The 23,146-nt window shown below is 42.1% G+C and overlaps 1 protein-coding gene and 1 pseudogene across 2 annotated transcripts in view; one reads left to right on the top strand and one right to left on the bottom strand.

Moving 5' to 3' along the window:
- The window catches only part of Nlk (nemo like kinase), a 133,174-nt gene continuing 110,028 nt past the window's right edge, over nt 1-23,146 (bottom strand). Inside the window, exons 5-11 of one of the 2 annotated variants that reach the window (XM_052194271.1) lie at nt 21,790-21,875; nt 19,311-19,520; nt 16,128-16,229; nt 7,535-7,621; nt 4,634-4,832; nt 3,870-3,963; nt 1-1,811 (exon numbers count right to left, since the gene is read on the bottom strand). In XM_052194271.1, coding sequence (XP_052050231.1) covers nt 1,757-1,811; nt 3,870-3,963; nt 4,634-4,832; nt 7,535-7,621; nt 16,128-16,229; nt 19,311-19,520; nt 21,790-21,875 — 833 coding nt within the window. In that variant the 3' untranslated portion in view covers nt 1-1,756. Of the gene's footprint in view, nt 1,812-3,869; nt 3,964-4,633; nt 4,833-6,245; nt 6,768-7,534; nt 7,622-16,127; nt 16,230-19,310; nt 19,521-21,789; nt 21,876-23,146 lie in introns of those variants that run through there. The other variant, XM_052194272.1, reaches the window with a different exon arrangement.
- On the top strand, nt 8,816-9,936 carry LOC127693427 (annexin A2-like; annotated as a pseudogene).

Below are 23,146 nucleotides of genomic sequence, written 5' to 3'. Positions count from 1 at the left end.
CCGTTTTCAAATGTCACGTTTAATGTTCTCACCACTGTACTTCAAATCTACATTGTACAAAGTGACCGGAAAGTGTGCCACGGTAACTGACCAACCTCTGAGATTGTACCTTTCATACCAGTGTCTTCTCAGGCTCTTTTGATACTAAACACGTTTCTCATTCAAGTGAATTGAAATGCTTCGGTCGGGTAGATTCTCAGGAGCCTCATAAAAAACAACAACGACAACAACAACAACGACAACAAAGATATTGCACCATCTTTGTTTAGTAATTCAATGTTTGTTTCTTTCACAGCAAATAATTACTTCATTGAAGTTAAAACTTCCAAATATAACTTAATAGTCTTCAAATTCAGCTCAGATCACTCAAGATGAAAATACTCTGCTAAATACAGATAACTTACAGTAACTTTAACAGTTAATTGTCCGTAACACACACCAAGCTTTTTCCTAGACCAGTTTTAAGACGATCCGTTAGTACTCCTCGTACAGGTGAAAAAACGATCTTCAATTTTCTTGTCTTTTTATTTTTAATATAAAAGTTGGAAGGGACATTCAAGTTTCAAGTCTCCACATTGAACTTAAAAAAAAAAAATAAGTCATCATGAGCGTGTGGAGGTAAGCACGCCAGGCTGTGTGACTCCAGGAGGTAGAGGCCTTCGATTGGTGCTCTATTTACATATGCACAGAGTTCAGTGTTCCAGCAGGAAAAAGAATTTGTCAAAAAGTAATAAGTTATTTACTACTGTGACATTTCAAGACTCCCACAGCTTTGCCTAAGGACACAAACACATTTGACATGATTCCCTATGTGCCTTTGTGGCTGTAATTTTTTTTTTAATTTCTTTTTGTCTTTTGTTTATTATTTTTCACTGTCCAGTGCAGGAAAAGTCTCACAGAATTTCACAGACCTAAAATGTGCAAGCTAGTTCTCTATACAGCAGTGTTGGGATTCTTTTGAAATTAGTCCAGAAATGAATTATTTACATACATGAAGGATGCATGCTTGGGTCTCTCTTTTTTTTTTTTATGTAAGAAAGAGCAGAAAAACTTCTAATAAAAATAGATTAAATATATATATATATATATATATTTATACTGGGTAAGGGAAACAGAGGGTTAGTTTCTCCTAGCCACAAACTCATTCTCTCTACGCACAGCATTGGAGGTTAGGCAGCACACACCACCAGCGCAGCTCTAATAAGAAGCCAGTTACAGGGCTTCATCATTAGGGCAAGCCCCTCCCGCCCCATCCCTCAGGGGCAGCCAATCAACTCACGTGGCTCCATGATTGGTCACTGGCAAGCTTTCTAGACTCTTTAGTTTTAGAAAACCCTTAATCTTTAGGAATGGCTCAAATATCAAAATGTATGACTATCCTCTGTGTGTGAGTGTATACATGTGAACAATCTTACTTCATTAAAAAATAATAATAAAATAAAAACATAAACCCCAAAAGCCCAAATTTGGTTCAATTTTCATTTGTTCTGAGGTGAGCCACGACAGCTGCACTGAATTCTTTAACCATGTGCAACTCTGGGTAAAATATTTTTTTTCTTCTAAAAGCACAACCACTTTACAAGATTAAAAGTCTAGTAACATTTCTAAATATTATTCATATCATACAAGTAGTGGTTGTTAATTTAAAACTTCATTAGTAAAATTACAGTACAAGCATGATTAACCCTCCAGCATTGCAAACCCCAGGCTCCAGTGAAAGCTACATTACTCTTCAGTAGTACAGTGCCTTCCACAGTCACTCCCACACCAGAGGAGACGGCGGCATCTCAGATGGTTGGGCGACGGTGGAACTGGAAGAAAAGGGACACTGGGAGTCAGTGGTGCCTATGAGGGCACAGGGCGCTGGTTCCACCCCCACCTGGCCACCTTCCCTTTGGAGAGCTGTGCAGAGCATTTCTGTTTTTGTATCCACACTGAGCTGGTTGCAAAGACTTAGGGATCTGTTATCCAGGAGGAGATAGTAAGCTTCAGTGGCTTACACAGGGATGGGAGAGGGCCACATTACTAAGTAGGAGTGGGAAGGATCCCGCGGTCTACCTCAGAGTGGTGTGCAAAATATTAGATAATATATACACAGTGCCTTCCACTGACCCTAGTTCATGATGTAAAGTGAATGGTAGCTATTATAAATAATGTTATTCATATTCAATCAGAAAAATGCCCTTAAGAAATGGCCTCTCAAATTAGTACTGGTGAGTGGGGACCTATCTGAAGGGGCCTTGTGAGCATTACTGGTGCAGTACGAGCCAGGGTCCAGCAGTTGTTATCACAGATCTGGTACAGTTCGTCCCGAGTCTAGGGTTGCTAATTAGAAAGGGACCGCAATCACTTCCCTCCCAGGCCCGGGAGAATGATGACTAGCACCTGGAAGGCACTAGAACACCTCATCATCTGGATCACTGAGTGTTCTGGGAAAACATTAAACAAAGTAATTTAGAAAAGGAAAGTCAAAATGCAAGTTAACAAAATCTTTCTATATGGAAGAAAACGGAAGAAATGGAAGCCAACTGATCTTATTAATCTTAGACAGTTTGGTCAGACAACAGCTTCAACACGGAAGGCCCTACCTACCTCGCTGTGGGGAAAGGAAAGAGTAAGGAGTTGGGGAAAGGAAAGAGACAGATAAGGGGTCGTGTCCATCGACAAGAAAATGGAGCCAAACTGCTTGTGGCTCTTTGGTGCCTGGCTTCACGGTCACATTTGCCCACAGAGGGTGCAGCTTCCCTCCTGCTTCTGGCCCACCTCTGTCTCTCCGTTCCTCTGCAGCCCAGCCTGCCCTTCTGATGACCAGTTCTGCCGCACCCCTGGGCACACTTCCTGCCAGGCCATGCTGTGTGCTCCCTGCAGATATAGGCACTCTCCAAAGAGGCGTGCTCCACCACCTTTATTTAAGACCCCCGTCTTAAATAAACTAAACATGCAAACATATAGCCAAGAGGGAGTCAGACAGGAGTATGGGTCTGGCCCACGGTCTTGAGGCACTGAGGCTGGAGGAGCTCAAGACCAAGGCTAGTTTGGGTTTACCTGGTGAAAACTCAAGGCCACTGCCAGTGCTGGGCTGTGTTATCAAGAGGGTGAGCAGGTGGCGGCACTGAGCCACACTCCTAGCTGCAGTCAAGGCCCACAAACATCACAGTCCTCTGGGAAAACCTAACTGTCAAACTCACCATGGGAGTTGGGCCCAGAAACTGATAGCGACAACTTTCTACTGAATGTTTCTGTTTGTTTGTTTGAGATGAGGTCTCATGTAACCTAGGATTAGACTTACTGTAGCCCAGGCTGGCCTTGCACTCCCTTCTTGCCTCTACATTTTTTTGAAAAAGATTTGTTAATTTTATGTATGTGAGTACACTGTCGCTGTCTTCAGACACACCAGAAGAGGGCATCGGATCCCATTACAGATGGTTGTGAGCCACCATGTGGTTCCTGGGATTTGAACTCAGGACCTCTTGAAGAGCAGCAATCAGTGCTTTTAACCACTGAGCCATCTCTCCAGCCCCATCTCTACTTTTTAAATGCTAGGATGACAGGCATGTGATACTATGCCCAGCTTCTTTTGAATTTTAAAAATCTGTATTAATTAAAAAACTGAACAAACTGAAATGAAAGCAGAAACAGGGAAGATGGCTCAGTAAGAAAGGGTGCTTGCCGTCAACCCTGACTGATGACCGAGGTCTGACCCAGAATTCACGTGGTTCAGGCAGAGAACTGAGTCCTGAGCATACACACACACAGACATGCAAAATGAATAATTAAAAAACAAAACAAAATAGAAATATGCTGTATCTTATACCAAAAATCACACCAGCCTTTCTTCTGAATGGTGAGAGTTACATGCAGACAGTTACCTAATAAAGCTCTTAAAGGCAGCAGACTGCGGGTTGATGCAGAGAGGCACTCTGTTTCCTTTCTGCTGTTCCAAAATGAACTGGTGGATAATTTCTGTGGAGAAAACAAATACCACTCACTGCACTGCCAACTTGTAGGATGGCAGTGTGGATTCCCAGCTAACGCAGCCAGCATTTGGACACAGTGGCCTGCTGGGATACTTAAATCACAAACATACCCTCTCTCTCAGTCCAAACCAAGTTCTACTTTTTCTGAAGCCAAAATGATGGGTTTTACTAAAAACAGACAAGAACTCCTCTGGAGGCACTACACAGGCTAGAAGCTCCACTGGTGGAGAGTCTCCTAAACCCAAGGTACCCTCAAACCTCCACCCCAGGGAGAGAGCCTTTACACATCTTCAGGGTAGGTTATCAGAGTTCCCCTTTCTCATCACCATTCTCTCTAGTGACTTTGAGGTTCTTTGAAAAATGTCATGTTTTATGTAAAGAATGACATTCAGTGAATGCAGATACAGTATATTTCGAGTCACACTCATACAACTTGGAATAGGAGTGAAGTCTTCATTCCTCTGGCTAGTCTTCCCTGGAAATAGTGCTAAATCATCATTCTCTTATCATGCACATATGCTCTGCACAGACAGTTATGTGCAAAGCTAAAATAAGATGTCAGGCAGCCTTAGCAAGCCTCTGACTCTGGATCCCTGACTATGTAATAAAAGATGTTACTAGTCACCTTATCTGACTGGATGTCAAAAGGTACTCACCTTTAACCTGTCGGACAGAGCTGAGGTTCTTCTCAAAGGTGTCATCAAATTTGGGGTTGGTGACAGGCTCAAAGTCACTAGTATAGACTCTTCCCGTCGAGGTGGAAAAGCAGCACTTACACATACACGTATGGTATCTCAGCCGCCCTTCATCTAGGTAGGGGTGGGCTAAGGCATCCTTAGCGGATATTCTTTTTGACTGAAATCAAATTTAGAGACCAGCACATCAACACTACAGATAAGCATGGCTGTCCATATAGAATTGTTCACAAGATTTACATTTCACAGCTAATATTTGACATGTAAAGGGTCAAAGGGGGGCAAGAGAATTTAGGGTAGGTGGCCGGAGAGTGAGCAGACTTAGAATAACTTCCACTTTGAAATGCTCTTCTACTAAAAATCTGCCGAGTTCCTACCTTGAAACAGATGTACACAGGGCCCCAAATACAAATATCATAACATTTAAATATGTGATGCATTGCATTTTTGGCAATACTTTAGGCTATACTTCTGGAAGTGTCAGCATTTAGAGGAGATGTATTTACATTGGCAACTTTAGAAGGCTGCTTAGAACTTTCATTCTCTCTGAACATAGACTGACAGGGCGAAGCACACCCCACTAACCTCCAGTTAGTGGAGGAAGCAGTCTGAATGCCAGGCTGAGAGCAGATGTGGCCGCCTATCTTTGGGTTTTGGGGGGCTTTTGATCAGAACAGTTAATACACTAGAGTGTCAGGCTTACTGATCCAGAATCTTACACTCCAGCAAAAAATTAAAGAAAAATCATCCCTCCTCAGTGCTCAGTGGATGATGAAGGGAAAGTGGATATAACAGGACTCAAGGATGGACTCAACAGGAAACAATGAAAATGACATTCAGCCCTGCTTCAAGAATGTGCGGCACTAGCCCAAGGTCTCATGTGGTGGCCTCAAACTCACATGTGGCTAAAGAGGACCTTGAAACCCCATCATCACCCAGCCAAACTGGGTTTATGGGTATTTATCTCCTTCCTGGTTCAAACCCAACAAGTTTTACACCTAATTCTCTGTATGTTTCTCTGACAGGGTCTCTTCTCTTCTCCTCTTTTCTTAATTTTTCTTCAAGACAGGGTTTCTCTGTAAAGCTCTGGCTGTCCTGGAACTCACTCTGTAGACCAGGCTGGGCTCGAACTCAGAAATCTGCCTGCCTCTGCCTCCCAAGTGCTGGGATTAAAGACATACGCCAACACTTCCCAGCCTGGCAGGGTCTTTCTAAAAATCCCTGGTTGTCCTGGACCTCACACCAGGCTGGCCTTGAAATCACAGAGATCTGCCTGCGAAGTGCTGGGATTAAAGGCATGTGCAATCACACCCAGTCCCCATAATTTTTCTTATGGTCCTGTCTAAAGACAATTATGTGGATCTGATTAATATATAAGAAAGATGTTGTGTTTTTACCACAGAGCAAGGTGGTTTTACTGTCTCTATCTTATTTGTATCTTATCAAATACATTTGTATCAAATACATTTCTTTTTTTTCGTTTTTATTTATTTTTTTTTCAAATACATTTTCTTTTGAAATGTTTCTGTTTGAATCTTCTTTGACAATAATTACTGGAACACATATGAATGATAAATAATTTTTGGATGAATAAACAAATTAACAGCAGACATCATGATGAAGTTTGTCTACATGTCCAGAACAATCAAGTCCAGAAAAGAGGTTCAGAAAAGCTACAATTTCAACCCAAGAGGAACTTTCCATACACCAAACAATAGATGATTTTTCAAACAATTAAAAAAATTTACTTTTGATTTAATTTGGTTGTCAAACCCTTTCACAGATAACAAGATTATAAGAATGGTAATGTCTCCTAGCTCTTTTACATAAGCTTTGCTTAAGTCTAAACGTCAATACTCAAATATCATGGAACGAAGTAACATGGGAAACACAAACAGGAGTTGAAATCTGTTATCTCCAGTCACTACTGACTTTGCTAGTCTAGTTAAAGTCAGAATACTTCTCTTAGAATACTATTTTAAAATTTATTTAATAAACATAAAAATAGGGGTTGGGGGCAACAGTTCAGCAGTGCAGAGTTCTTGTGGCTCTAGCAGAGGACCAGGATGTAGATTCTGGCACCAACATGGTGGCTCTGAAAGAATAGAAAATACAGCCTAACTCCAGCCTTCTAAGGAGCCCCAAACACTTCATATTCCAGAGCCCACTCTTTGTGCTCTTTGTTAGAAACTAGGTAAAAGGTCACATTCCAGAACCCGCCCTTTGTTCAGAGCTAGACAAAAAGGCTTTGAATAGGTGATCCTGGCCCCACAAGGTAACTGCAAATGAGCTAAGCTTATCTTGCTTCTATAAACTGCTTTCGCCATTACCCCTATCTAGGAGTTCATACAGCTATAGACTCCAATAGGAAACTAATTGGTCCACTGATAATTTTAACTGATTGGCCTAAAAACTATGGAGTGATACAAATCGATTGGCTCGCACTTCGAGGGCTCTAGATGCTAAGGAATGATTGGTTTGTGATTTGAGGGCTTTGTTGTAAACTTATAAAAGCTGTCGCAATTAGGCACCCGGGGTCCACAGTCTTCTACCCCTGTGTGGTGTATGGCTATGGAACCCAGAATTCTGGAAAAAAGAAATCCTCATGTTATTGCATTGAGACCGTTTCTCACGAATGATTTGGGTATCGCCTTCCGAGGCGTGGGGTGCTGGGGCGCCCTCGGTTTTTGGGGGCGTCTTACAGCTCACACCATCTGCAACTCCAGTTCAAGGAATCTGATGCCCTCTTCTGACCTTTGAAAGCACCAGGCACTCATGTGGTGCACAGAAAAACAGGCAGGTGCAACATTCAAACACACAAAGTAACAGAAATGAAAACACATAAAAGTTAACACTACTTACTGGATCAAAGACCAACATCCTGCAAAGCAGGTGTACAGCTTCATGTGTGGCCTGGCTGGATAGGGTGTAGAGTACAGGAAGAGATGGCTGTAAGAGGGAAAAAAAAATCAGATATTTAAGCCCTTATGTATTATATACATAATACAGTTAACTTATAGCAAAAGAATTTGCCAGCTCAAAAAGATGTGAGTGGTGCACGCGTTAATCTTGGCATCTGAGAGAGTGGCAGGCAGACCTCTGTGAGTTCAAGGCTAGCTTGGTTTACTTAGTGTCCAATCAGGCCTATACACTGACTTCCAGCAGCATACCTGGTCAGAGTCCATCAACAGCATAACAGGGCAGAGGACAAACATTGTGACAAATGGAAATTGATCCAATAAATAAGAAGGGTTGGGTAAGAAGAGAGGACCAAACATGCTTAAGGGTGGAAAAAGAGACTAAAAATTTTGGCCACATGCAGAGTTATGGACATCAAACGTGGGGAGTGAGTTGGGTGAGAGATTCTAAGTGCTAAGTTGTAAGTGTGCTCTCTCTAGGTAGCCTTGGCCTGGCTGAACGAGTATCCCAGGAGGGTGTTCCTTAAGTTCCCATCCAACTCTCAAAAGGTGTAGACTTTAGCTGGCCGCAAAGGGCCTGTGGATTTAGTCAGCGCATTAAGTGTACACTGGATAGCAGGATGCACTCTGGGATCACATCAAGGAAAACTCTACCTGAACAGAGTCTGCTGATGGTCAGACATGGTCCCTGCACAGACAGGACTGTTTTATTAAGCTAAGCTTTCCTACATCTAAGATTCTAAGTTATAAAAAAACACAATACAATGAAAATACTATGCAGTGTTTTGCCTGCCCAGAACCCCTGACTTACAGTGAGCTATTCTTCCACTCTCAAGCCTCGTCATTTGCTTGGCTTGATTTCCTTCTACCAATTTCACAGACAGATACCTCACTCATGCTTAGCCAACTGAGTAACATTATCTTTTGAGGACCAGGCCTGGACCCAGGAAGGATTCATAGTCTAAACTCCATGAGAGACAACACACCCAACCCTTTCTCCTTCTTTCCTGACTTTATTATTTAGAATAAGAAAACTGGCTACCCATTAATTTTTAGCCTGGTGTGTCTACAAACTGTCCTACCTCCACCTCTGGAGTGCTGAGATTACAGATGGGCATCTCAATGCTTAGCTAAGAAACTTAAGTTTGTTTCTGGAGTCAACGCTCAGTGCTAGGTGCCTGGCCCGTTTGTTTGTTTGTTTGTTTTTGTTTTGTTTAATTTAAAAATGTCTACTGTCCAGAGAATCCTGTGCAAGCTCAGCTTAGAGGGTGGTTACTCCATACCCCCAAGTGCCTATGGGTCAGTTAAAGCTTACACCAACTTGGATGCTTTGAACCTTGAGATGGTGTCAAGATCAAACGAATGGTTGAGGTCAGCATTGTCAACATTCTGACTAAGCACAGCAATGCGCAGGAACAGGACATGCCTTCACCTATCGGTGCTGAAGTCAGCCCTATCTGGCTACCTGGAGACAGAGATTTTGGGCCTACTGGAGACACCTGCTTCTGCACCGAAAGCCTCCTGAAGGGCCTGGGTGCTGACTGAGGGCTCCCTCATCGAGACCATCTGCTCAAGCACCAATGAGGAGCTTCTAGAGATTAACAGACTGTGTTAGGAGACAGTAAAGACCAATCTGAAGAAGGATGCCATTTCCAACACACCCAGCGACTTCTGCAAGCTGAAGAGTCCTTGCCAAAGGAAGAAGAGCAGAGGAGGTTCAGTCAGTGACCTGACTGACCAGGATGCCTGGGAACTCTACGATGCTGGGGTGACGACCAATGGAACTGATGTCACCAAGTGGATAGGCATCTTGACTATCTCTAGAAAGTACCATCTCTTGAAAGGTACAAGAGCAACAGCCTTTATGACATGCTGGAGACCATCAAGAAGTAGGCCAAAGGAGACCTGGAAAATACATTCCTGAACCTGGTCCAGTGCATACAGAACAAACCACTGTACTTTGGTGATTGGCTGTATGACTCATCAAGGACAAGGGTAATCGAGACAAGATCTTGATTAGAATTATGGTCTCCCAAAGTGAGGTGGACATGTTGAAAATCAGACCTGAATTCCCTGTGCAATGGGGACGACGGAGGGGCTCTGCACAGTGCAGCGCCCAGAAATGGCCTTACCTGTGCTCCACCTAACAATCTAGAGAACCAGCTTGGAACTTCTGAGTTCCTCCCTGTGAGGATGCCTTAGCACGGCATGGCTTTCCCTTTATTCTCTCCTTTATACCAAAGAAATAGATATTCCTAGGAGAAGGACATGTCATCTGTGATATGAGACATGACACTGGCTCTTATGTACGATCATGAATAAACCATTTTTCCTTTAGACACAAGGAAAAAAAAGAAACTTAGTTTTGAAGAATGGGCTTACAACCTAAAGCATATATTTTTTTAAAGATTTATTTATTATTATATGTAAATACACTCTGGCTGTCTTCAGACACACCAGAAAAGGGTATCAGGTCTCACTACGGATGGTTGTGAACGACCATGTGGTTGTTGGGATTTGAACTCAGGACTCAGAAGAGCAGTCAGTGCTCTTAACTGCTGAGCCATCTCTCCAGCCCCTAAAGCATACTGTTAATCTATGCAACCCTCCATCTTACAAGGACAAAAAGAAATACTCGTAGTGATAACCATGTTTAGACTATAAAAAAGTATTTATGACAAGTCTCAGAACACATTCATACCAAACTTCTAATTACTGTTAGCAATTATTACTAACACTTTTCATCTAATTTGGAGTAGCTGGTTAAAAGAAGCTTAGCCAAGAACTAAAGAGATAAGTGGGATGGCTAATGTTGGTTGTCAACTCATACACTTGGGAAGAAGGAAGCTCAACTGATGGTGGAGCTTCAGACTGGCCTGTGAGCAGGATTGTAGCAATTTCTTGATTGTTGACTGGTGCGGGAGGGCACCCCCTGCACTGTGTGTGGTGCCACTCCTGCGCAGGCTCTGGATGGCATAAGAAGGATGGGTAAGTGCGAATCTAGAGCAGGCCAGTAAGCAGCGCCCCTCCCTGGCCCTTGCTTCAGTTCCTGTCTCTAAGTTCCTGCCCTACCCTCCCTCAGAGAAGGACTGTGTGAACTGGGAGTTGTGAAATGATCCCTTTTTTCAAGCTGCTTTTGGTCCTAGTATTTACTAAACAACTAAAACCCATCTGTTGATTTGACTCTTCTCTGAGAAGCCCACATCCATGTTTTCTGTTGTGTTTTGTCTTGTGACCCTAATGCTTAAAGTTTATATTAAAGCTTTTTAATTATTTATTTTATTTTATTTTTCTCTGTGTAGCCCTGGCTGGCCTCGAACTCAGAAATCTGCCTGCCTCTGCCTCCCAAGTGTTGGCTTTAAAGGTGTGTGCCACCACTGCCTGGCTATATTAAAGTTTCTTTGAAAACTCTCAACTCTACTTAAAATTGAAACAACTTATTCAGAGTTTTTAGATGTGTCCCTCACAGACTAGCATGAAGTGCGGGTCTTGCAAGCAGGAAGATATGAATTCAAACCCCAGACTATGCTGGGCAGGGCCCTGTGCTGTGCTCCTTCAATGCCAGCACAAGAGAGGTGGGGACAGAAGGGCGCCCACTGCACAATGGCCACTCAGTCTGGTCTAGCCTAAGTGGTGAGTTCCAGTCAATGGGAAATGTTCTCTCAAATGAGGTAGGCAATGATTTTTTTTTTTTTTTTTTTTTTTTTTTTTGGATTTTGGTTTTTTCGAGACAGATTTTCTCTGTATAGCCCTGGCTATCCTGGAACTCACTCTGTAGACCAGGCTGGCCTTGAACTCAGAAATTCTCCTGCCTCTGCCTCCAGAGTGCTGGGATTATGGTGTGCGCCACCACTGCCTGGCATAGGCAATGATTCTAATGATGACATATGAGGTTGTCTTCTGGCCTCTGTATGCCCTCACACACACACATGTGTATATCTACCCAAACATACCAGCACAGGTATAAACATGCACGGGTATACACATGTTAAAAAAAAAAAAAAAGGAAAAAAAAAGGAGCCTTGGGGCTGGAGAGAAGGCTCAGCCGGTAAGAGCACTGGCTGCTCTTCCAGAGGTTCTGAGCTCAATTCCCAGCACCCACATGGTGGCTCACAATCATCTGTAAAGGGATCTGATGCTCTCTTCTGGCATGCAGGTGTACATGCAGCAGGGCACTCAAATAAATAAATAAATAAATAAATAAATAAATAAATAACCCTTGAGATCTAAATATATTCTTCTATTAAATAACCTACAGTAGATGCAAAAAGATGGGGCTTTAGGGCCTCCAGTCAGCATACGCACCTTCACTGAGGATAAGTGTGAATCTTTTATAAAACTCAGCAGTGTGCATGCATTTGACTTTACGTGACTCCTGCTGTGCTGTCTCATTCTGTCTTGTTTGTTATTTTAAGGGAATTCACTTAAAACTTTTCAGTAGATTTTAAACAGGGTCTTGAGATGCATCCCAGACTGGCCTTGATACTCCTTCCTGAGTCTTCACAGTGTGATAGTGCCCCCTCCCCACTTTTAAACTATTTTAGTGTTAATCTTTGTTTTGTTTTTCTTTTTTTTTTTTTCTTTTAGATTTTTGGATTTGGTTTTTTTGAGACAGGGTTTCTCTGTGTAGCCCTGGCTGTCCTGGAACTCACTCTGTAGACCAGGCTGGCCTCGAACTCAGAAATCCGCCTGCCTCTGCTTCTGCCTCCCAGAGTGTTGGGATTACAGGCGTGTGCCACTACCGCCCAGCTTTGTTTTCTTTTTCAAGACAGGGTTTTTCTGTATAGCCCTGAAGATTTGGCTAAAGACATGAGCCACCATGCTTGGCTTTAGTGTTAATCTAATAGCTACTTAGTAAGTGCTTCATATAGGACAGACACTATCCCATATTCGCCTTAATTATTTCTTAATTATTATTCTTATTTACTATTATTAATTATTGTAATAAAATGAAAAAGATTATTTTATTTTACTTTATTGAGACAGGTTCTCCCGATATAGCTCTGGCTATGACTTTGAGGCCAGCCTTATGTATATAGCAAGTTCCAGACCAGCCAGATGGCACTGGATTCCCTGGAGCTGGAGTTACAGGTGGCATCTGGCTCTTAACCACTGAGACACCTCTTTAGCTAACCCAATTATAATAATTTAATGATAGTAAAAATATGTTGTTTTGAATGACAAACAAGGAAAGTATATTGAGAGGTAAAGCATCAGTTCCCTGTAGCCAGGAAGGGACCCCAAAAATGTAAGTGGCTCACGGGCACTGATATTTATTACTTTGTGTGTGTATGTATGTGGGTGGGTGGGTACTGGTGCCAAAGCACATGTGTCAGATGTCAGAGGACAACTACTGGGAGAGAATTTTCTCTTATTACCATATGGGTTCTGGGGACTGAAAGCAGGCCAGAAGGGTTAGAGGCCATCTTACTAGCCAGAGAAACCATTTTTATCCCCATTTTATTGAAGATTGAAACTGAGGCTCACAGAAGCTAAATAATGTGTTCAAGGTCATAGGGTAAGTTATTAGTAGGGATCCTTATACAACCTGTCTACAAACTCTCTGCCCACCCACAGGACACCACCCAACCTGCTGTGTGCTGTGGTAAGCCTGAGACCAGCAGCACAGCCTGCATTCCTCATCGTCACTACAGTCCAGAGAGAAGCCGAGCTGCACAGCCTGAGTTGCGCCTGAGCCAACTAAACATCATGGATTCGGTGGAAGAGCCATGATGTACAGATCTATACAAGCTACACACTGTATCTTGGGAATCAAACTGATTTTTTGAAGCAGAGTACATAAACTCTAGCTTATAGAGTAGCTATATACTCTATAGTAGCAAATGTCTGTAATCCCAGCACTGAAGAGGCTGAGGCAGGATGATCACAAGAGAAGTGGCAAGACTCTAAATTAAAAAAACTCAGACAAAACAAAACTCAAATAACAACATAAGAAAACCACAAAAACAAAGGAACCAAAAACCAAGAACAGAAAAATAATGTGAAAAAATGTAGTTATCTATATACCAAATAAGCTTGTGCGCAGTTGTCTTCCAACTGTAAAAAGTTATCACCTTCAGTGAAGCTGTTAGTAGGCCTACAAGTGTCTGGATGTACACCATGAGGTGGAGGTGGAGGGGCAGTGGGAGAGACAAAGACTGGTGGCTTACACAGGGGCTTCAGGAGCCCGTGAACATCACTCAGAACTCAGTGATAGCATACAGATCAACTAGCAAATGCAGACCAACACCAGTTCCCACAATGAAGGAAAAAAGTGGAAGCGCTTCTCCCACAGCCAATTGCCTGCAGTAGATTCGCATACACAGGTACAGCATACACTAGGTAAGCCACCAGCCTAGGGGCTGTTCCCGCAGGGGTGAAGCCCTTTCCCCAAATCTGAGGCTCCAGGATGCGTAAGCCCAAGCACCTGTGGGCAGCAGCTCTCTGACCTCATCTACCAACTCTCTCTCCAGTATCAAATATCCTGAAACCAATGTTTACTGTGGTACTCCTCTCAGGCCATCAGACAACCAACCTGGTAAGCAAGACCATAAACTTCAGGAGGACCACTCACTAAGAGGCCAAGCCATGTAAAACTGTACAAGAAAGGATTCCAATAGAATTAACTTAAGCTTATTTGACTTTTAAGTTTTCTTTATTTCCCTCTTTGCTTTAGAAAATAATGTAATCTCCTCTCTCTCTCTCTCTCTGCCCCCCCACTCCTTCCCTCACTCTGTAGACCAGACTGGCCTCGAACTCAGAAATCCACCTGCCTCTGCCTCCCAAGTGCTCCACCACTGCCCGGCTAATAATATAACACTTTGACAGAGAATTAATTAGTTGATAACTATTAGCAATTGCTAAAATCTTTAGAGAAATGATACCAGGGTGTCTGATCATCACACTTCATTACTGGTTATCTTTGGCCAGGTAGATTTATTAAATTGATGAGGTCAATAGAAGAGGAAAATGATTCTATTTTCAAGGACACATTTACTATAAGATAATAACAAATGAGATTAATGTTCCTGACGCTGGTCAATAACTAGCTCAGCAGATCTCATTAGCGTCACCTGGAATAGAGCCACTTCCTGGTTAACAGTTACTGAACTCCTGAGGACTTGAGACATGAACAGTGGTTAGGCTCCTCTTGGTTCACAGGTACTGAACTCTTGAGAACTTGAGACATGAAGAGTGGTTAAGAGTAAGTACTGCTCTTGCAGAGGACCTGCGTTCAGTTCCCAAAACCTAGGCTAGGTAGTTCACAAATGCCAGTAACTTCAGCTCCAGGGGTATCTGCTTCCAGCTTCCTACAAACCTGTGCACACATCCACACAGACACGTATACATAATTTAACATAAAATAAATCTTTTTTAAAAGTTACTGCAGTCTTCTAAGGATGTCAGGGCCTCAAATTATTTCACAGTTTCAACAAAATGCAACCGAAGGATATACCCTTAAGGCGGCTCTTTGCGTAAGGCAGCCCACCTCTAGGCAGGTGGGCTGCTGTGAATTTGAGCCAACTTATCTACACAGTGAGTTAAAAATAGCCCTGCCTCAATAAAACAATACAAGCATTTCTCTCTATTTACTGGCCTGAGCTAATGTCCGAGAACCTCCCCTTACTGCCTGTGTGGCCATGGCTGAGGAAGCCGGCATTGCTAGTCGTGCTCAAGCCTTTCTGGTTCTGCTTGTTTCGTGTTCCTAAGAAAAGCATTCCCCTCACTCACGCTTCACATCACTGACTTTTCTCTAAAGGAGGTTAGGACAACACTTGCAGGGAACACTGCTTACTCAAGAGAGTGGATGAAAAGCATCCCAGCTTTCTCTGCAGTGATCTAGCTGGTTGCAAGCGATACTGGTTAATAAGAACCAGGCAATCCTTCTTTATACTGCAGACCACACTGGGGTCTGATGTGATGCCAGTGGTAAGAGTACAACAGCAACTGCTTTGCATCCTTGCAGGGAAAGAGACATGGGCGGTCAATTGGGCTTAGTGTTTGGAGCCGGTGTCTTGACTCATACGCACTGAAGTCCAAGCTTTCTCCCCACATACTGATAACACTATGAGCCCACCAAGAGGTCACCTGTCACTGATAAGCAATGGCGCTATAACATGCATTTTTCTGCTATGATAGTGGGCATATGCTATTTACTATTTATGGTCATATACACATAACAGAGCTCTTACTTGTAGGATATCTGTTTGTGTCTTTGTGTCTATGTACATATGTGTCTACAACCTATAAGTGACCTCTCTGGGCCAGAAATTCTTCCCTTGGGCTGGATCGATGGCTCAGCGGTTAAGAGCACCGACTGTTCTTCCAAAGGTTCTAAGTTCAAATCCCAGCCACCACATGGTGTCTCACAACCATCTGTAACAAGATCTGATGCCCTCTTCTGGAGTGTCTGAAGACAGCTACAGTGTACTCACATATAACAAATGAATAAAGCTTTAAAAAACAAAAAAAACGGAAAAGAAATTCTTCCCTGTGGCCAGTTGCCAGGGATAGACTTCCCCTCTTCCCCTCTTTACCTGTTTATGAGGACCCCTGAGTATGTGTGCTTTAGCACCTTCACAAGCTGTCCTCATTGCTTCCAGGGAGGGCGTGCCCAACAGATCTGTGATCAAGTCCAACTGCAAGAGAACATGAAATACAGGTTGACAGGAGATCATAGAAACGACTTTTCATTAGACTTACATTACAGCCTTAGAAATAAAAATGAGTGCCACTATTTTTTTAACCTTAGAACTTCAATATGGTCAGGTACGCTCTGATAAAAGCTCTTTCTTTTACTTTCTGGCCTATTTTTTTTTAAAAAAAAAAATCAGGTTAGGTGGTACATACCTGTTACTCTACCACTTAGGAGGCTAAGACAGGATTGTGAGTTTGAGGCCAGTTGGACTAGGTTTCACCGAAAGCATAGAGTTCTTATACTAGGGTAACCTGGAGTTGTATCTCTATGCCACACTGCTTTAAAGGCACAGCATTTACAACCTTTGAAAGCAGTGTCTAAAGACTATTCTTTTCAAACAGCTAATGAATCGATTTTAATGCTTCAAATGGACTCAACTCTACGATGGGGCTAATCTACACATCAAATACATGTAATATAACACATAATAATATATAATAAATACCCAGGGCATTCACTCTTGCAATGTTTGGACCAGCACACATTTTTTTACATTCTAGAGACCTCTTAACACTGACAGAAAAACCTGAAACTTAGAAAACCATGATGTCATATGAGGCCACATTTATCGAGCTGGGTGGGCATGATAGAGGAAACTGATAGAATGGTCTTCCTGTGAACAAGTCTCTGTAGGCCGCAAACCACCTCACCAATTTTTTTGGTGCTGAAGTTGTTCTGACTCTATAACCTAATTAACATCACCATTTCCCTTGGATCTCCGTAGGATGGGAAATCCATGCCCAGAGAACAGCATTTCCTGCCCCTATCTACAGGACAATCATCAGGCTGGTAAGGGGAGTGCTTGAGACAGACTTTCCCCTGAGGTTAAGATCTCTGGACTCACCAGAAGTGGTGGCCCATGCCTGTAATCCCAGCACTCTGGGAAGTAGAAGCAGGCAGATTTCTGAGTTTGAGGCCAGCCTGGTCTACAGAGTGAGTTCCAGGACAGCCAGGGCTACACAGAGAAACCCTGTCTCGAAACAAACAAACAAACAAACAAACAAACAAACAAAAAACCAAAAAACAAAACAATAACAAAAACAACCCGTGTTTTCTGTGACAATTATTACCCCACACACTGCTGATAAACAGATGAGTTCCTAGTGGTTTTGGAAAGTTGGAAAGCTCAGACTTGTAGAACCTGTTATGTGAACTTACAAAGATCCCACACTTTCTCAAGTGTTGAGATACCATACTTAGCTCCAAGTGCTTTTTTTCCTAAAAATCATTATCTAAGTTATTCTAAGAGTTATTCTTTTTATGAGTATTTTTGATTGCATGTCTGTCTGTGCAACAAGTGTATGCAGTATATTGCCTGAAGAGGCCAGCAGAGAGTGTCACAACTCCTGCAGACAGTTGTTAACTGTCACATAGCAGCAGCTGGTGCTCTTTACACTAATCCACCGCTGCCTCTTCCTGCTTCTTCTTCTCCTCCTCCTCACCCTCCTCCTCCTCCTCCTCTTCTTTTTAATATAGGGTTTCACTATACAGTCCTGGCTATCCTGGACATTTTTATGTAGACCACATTGGCTTTAAACTCATAAAGATCCACTGCCTCTGTCTCCCAAGTATAAGAATTCAAGGCATATGCCACCAATGCTCTCTTTGTTTTTAAACCTAAAAAATTATTTTTAACTGTGTGTGTATAGTCTGTGTGTACACTTGAGTTCAAGAATCCTTAAGGCCAGAGCAGTTAGATCCCTCAGAGCTTAAGTCATAGGTAACCATGAGCCATCAGACATGAATGCTGGGAACCAAATTCAGGTCTTCTGGAAGAATAGCAAGTGGTATTAAATACTGAGCTATCTCTATCTCTACAGTGCTCCCAATCCCTTTCTCCTCCTCCGCCTCTTTTTTTTTTTTTTTTTTTTTTGAGACAGGGTTTCTCTGTGTAGCCCTGGCTGTTCGTTTTGTAAACCAGGCTGGCCTCAAAACTCAAGAATTAGCCAGGTGTGGTGGCACATACCTGCAATCCCAGCACTTGGGAGGCAGAGGCAGGTGGATTTCTGAGTCTGAGGCCAGCCTGGTCTACAGAATGAGTTCTAGGACAGCCAGGGCTACACAGAGAAACCCTGACTCAAAAACAAAATAAAACAAAAACACAACTCAAGAGATGTGCTTGCCTCTTCCTTCTGAGTGCTGAAATTAAAGGTGTGAACCTTTAATTCCACCTTACCTTCTTTTTATTTTGAGTCAGGGTCTTACTATGTAGTTCTAGCTAGTTCTATAGTCTATAGTTCCTAAAACTTTGGAACTTGAAATGTAGATCAAGATAGCCTGGAACTCACAGAAATCCTAATGGCCTCTGCCTTAGGTGTGCTGGGATTAGGTGTGCTGGGATTAAAGGTGTGTGCCAGGACAGCTGACTGCAAATGATTTTTTTTTTTAATTTACTTATTGTATGAATGCTCTGCTGCATATAGATCCACATGCCAGCAGAGGACATCAGATCCCCTTAGAAATGGTTGTGAGCCACCATGTGGTTGCTGGGGACTGAATTCAGGACCAGCCCCCAAATGATTTCTTGATTTCTGTTTTACTTATCTTCTGGTGTTCTATGCCATATCTAAATACTTTAGTCCAAATACTTTAGTCCAATAATAAAGATAAGAATCTTTCTAATTGTTCAAATTTGAAGAAATCAACATGAAAAGTATATAGTCTATGCACAAAGGAGAAGTATGCTAAGTCATCAAAACATTTTAAAATCATAGCTATTCAGCTGGAAGAAACAGATGTCCTCTAACAACTTGAGACCATACCTATGCAATCTTAGAACCAAGTCTGCTGCTATGCACCAGTGCATGTAATGAAGTCAACACTTTCTCTAATAGCTCCTAACTTGCAGAATGAACCTCTGCAATCTCCAACTTTATAACTTTCTGGTTCTTGGGTGAACCTGAATTTGCTAAAAGTCAATTAAGACAGTACAATGAATAAACTCAAGATGTATGCAAGATGGCTTTCCCTTTAAATCTACAGCTGAATTAAAAGCAAATAGAGCCGTAAAGCAAAGTCACACCTGCTGAATGGGACTCTGTGCCTGAAACAATATTCTTCGGCCCAGTAGTTCTGCAAAGATGCACCCGACAGACCAGATGTCAATAGCATTGCTGTAATGACGGCTGCCCATCAGGATCTCCGGAGCCCGGTAATACTGAGTAACAACTTCCTGAGTCATATGACGGGATTCATCCAATTCTTCCACTCTGGCCAATCCAAAATCACAAATCTAAATAGAAAGGGCAGTTAAGACATTACCAAGCAGAGACCTACCTTCCTTTGCTTACTTTTGAGACAGTGTAGTGTTAAGCTTGTTATACAGCTGAGGCTGACCTTCAACACCTGAGCCTTCTGTTGTGTACTTAAAGCTACCTTGGTTTGTTTTTGTTTTTGTTTTATCTTCTTGTTATTTTGTCTTTTATTCCCCCAGAGCAGAGGACCAAACCCAGGGCCTTATGCTTGCTAGGCAAGCACTCTACCACTGAGCTAAATCCCCAACCCCTGTCAAGTACTTCTAAAGAGGAAGGATGATAGGCATGTGTCACAATGCCACGCCCAAATGTTCTGCTTAGATTTTTGTCAGCTCAAAAAACATAGACATACTGGAGAATAGGGGAAACTCAATTGAGGAAATACTCCCGTAAGATTGGCCTGTGGACCTTTTTTTGGTTGATGACAGATGTGGGAGGGCATAGCCCACTGTGGACCATACCATCCCTGGACAGGTGGCTCTGGTTAGTTACAAAAAAAGCAGGCTGAGCAAGCCAGGAAGAGCCATCCAGCCAGCATTCCTCCAAGGCTTCTGCTTCAGCTCCTGCCTGGAGATTCTGCCTTGGTGGTCCTTAAGAGATTGTGACTCTGGACATGCAAATAAACTCCATCTCCCAAGTTGTTCTTTGTCATAGCTTTTATTATATCATAATAATGGAAATCAAACTAGGAGACTCAGCTAGACAAACACATTTATACCTGGAAAAACAATAGCAGCAATGAAGAAACCTCATTACACATACATGAAAAAAACCTTGATAAAAATCATGAACTTAAAAAAGTCTTAAATGATATAGGATATTTCTTTTTTTTCTTCTTTTCTTTTTTCTTTTTTGGTTTTTTGGATTTGGTTTTTTGAGACACGGTTTCTCTGTGTAGCCCTGGCTGTCCTGGAACTCACTCTGTAGATCAGGCTGGCCTCGAACTCAGAAATCCACCTGCCTCTGCCTCCCAGAGTGCTGGGATTACAGGCGTGCGCCACCACTGCCCAGCAATATAGGATATTTCTATCACTATAAAAATATGGTCTTATTTGGACAAAAGAAATTCTAACCTCAATGTTTCTATATAAAATTATACATCTTTTAAATTTTGTATTATTTTATGCACATCAGAATTTTGCCTATATCTATGTCTGCCCACCACATGTGTGCCTGATGTCCACAGAAGCCAGAGAAGGTATCAGAGTTACAGATCATTATGATCTGCTCCCTTTAAAATTATGCATCTTTTAAAATTTTTTCTCCAGGCTGGAGATGTGGCTCAGTAAGAGCACTTGCCTTATTGTGCAAGGGCCTGGGTTCTTGCCCAGCAACAGGAAAACAAATACTTTAGCCTATCCTAAACTAATTAATTAATAATCCTAAACTAATTAATTAAACCAAAATCAAAGCAAATGAGCTCCATGCATGGCTGAACACACCCTTCAGCTTAGCCAAGCCATTTCCAGGATGGACTCATGGAAGAAATTAGAATAAAAGAGGCATTTTGTTCAGCTTGGCACAAATGCCATCTTCTCCCCCCACCCCTTTTTTAAGACAGGGTTTCCCTGTACAGCCCTGGCTGTCGTAGAACTCATTTTACAGACCAGGCTAGTCTAAGCTACATCAATCCAGTCAACAGAAGAGGGTTTCATGAGGATGGATACTCAGAAAGGACATTTTCCTTCAGTTGCCTAGTCTACAGCCACAAGTTACCACAGCACTAAGGATGATCTGGACAATGGACCTCAGGTAATTAATAGCACATGACAGGATCAACATAAAATTGCCCTTGAAGGTTTTCAGTCAAAACCCAAATAAGAACTGGCTGAAAACATCACAGCACTGATTTGGTAGAAATAGGACAAGAATTCCCAACTATAAGGTCTCAAAAATATTTTTAACTAAAATGAGTTATAGGGATTTGTGTTTAGTCTTGATCTACATAGTGAATTTCAGGCCTGCCAGGGCTACATCTCCAAAATAAATAAATAGGTAGATAAAATTATAGATCACAAGCCTTGTTTAAAAATTACCAAGTGGCAGAAAGTAAGACTCAGATATGTAGAAGGAACATGGGAGAAGATTCTAGGGGGTGGGGGGAAGAGCCAGAACCACAAGCTAGTTGCAGTGGCCTTGGTGAGAGAGGGGCTGGAGAAAACTGCTTTCTGTCTTTTCCCTGAGTGGGGAAAGCTGCTCTGCAGCCAGACATTTTCTTTTCCGGATCTTAAATAACGGAAAAGCTACCTTTAGAACACAGTTGCTGTTCACAAGGAGATTCCCTGGCTTAATGTCTCGATGTAAAATGCCAGCTGAATGGAGATATTTCAAACCTGAAACAAACAAACACAATTTTAGTTGCAGATACTTAATTCCTTTTATTTAACTAATGATCACAAAAACAAAACAAAACAAAAAAACAAAAACAAAAACAAAAAAAACAAACCTTAAACAGGAACAAACTAAAAGATTTAAAATCAACCCCTAAACAAAAGGTAAAGAATATTACTAAAAGCTTGGCTTAGTCCCCTTCAAAACACTGTAATTTTGTTGCAGTAAAATGTCACACAGTTTGCACATGCCAGAGACAATGTCTATAATTTAAAAGATTACATGGCTTGAAGCACAGGTAAGTCTGTCAGGCCCTACAGTTATGACTGGTCATGCTAATATTCTTCAACTGCTCCTGAATGTGGCTACTGGATGGAGTTCTGCTATTGATACTCCCAACCTGTGACTCTGAACCCGCTCCAACACAGAAGTCTCCATTAACCTACAGGAGGCCTTTCTTAGGATAAGCATTTCAATGACAGGACAAAATGCAGGGACCTGCCCAGGAATGTCAGCAGCACTAGCCACTACTGACAGCCAGGAGAGCACTTAATCATCTCAAAATAGTTTGACATATTAAAAGACTGGTTGGTCTTCAGTAGCAGTGTAAGTTACAATCTTACACTGATTCCTTTTTGAAATAAAATGTAGTATAATGTATTCTTTACAACTGTAGATAAGCCAAGAATCTTTCCCATTTTTCCCCTACTAAACAATATCTACAGATTTATCACAGGTGAACTTTTTTGTTGTTGTAATATTGCTTATGAATTTGATACTTGGAAGATCTTGATTTTCTATTTCTTTCTAGACTTTAATTCCATGAATATTGGGAAAAATGTATTTCACCAGACAAGAAAGTGGTTTTAGCTTTAAATAATTCTCCATTTGTCACAGTAGAACTGTGGGCACAGCTAATGGCTAGAGGAGGAATCAATCACTGGCTTCTCAGAAGATACTCAGCGGGTGTGGGTGTGTCCACGGGCTTCTCCATCTCCTTTGGGTTTTAGGGGGTCACGGTGAGTTGAGTGGGACTCTGCTATGGCAGGCAATATTCAGACAAGCCCACCAATAATTGGCTTGAAGATGGATGTCTTCCATAGAGAACAGTCACTTTTTAATTTAGTTATCTGATGCATATTCTGTGTAGAGCTAAGGGTAGCCAGTGGGATTTGTGACAAACTGCTGCTTACCTATCTTCCTAGATTAATCCACTTGCCTGCCTTCTCTGCCCTAATGAAAGTAAAAATAAAAAATATATGGCCACCTTAAA

Source organism: Apodemus sylvaticus, chromosome 10, assembly GCF_947179515.1.
Source record: "Apodemus sylvaticus chromosome 10, mApoSyl1.1, whole genome shotgun sequence".
Lineage (NCBI taxonomy): Eukaryota > Metazoa > Chordata > Mammalia > Rodentia > Muridae > Apodemus > Apodemus sylvaticus.
Note: the sequence above shows the minus strand (reverse complement) of the source record. Positions and strands in the feature narration are given on the sequence as shown.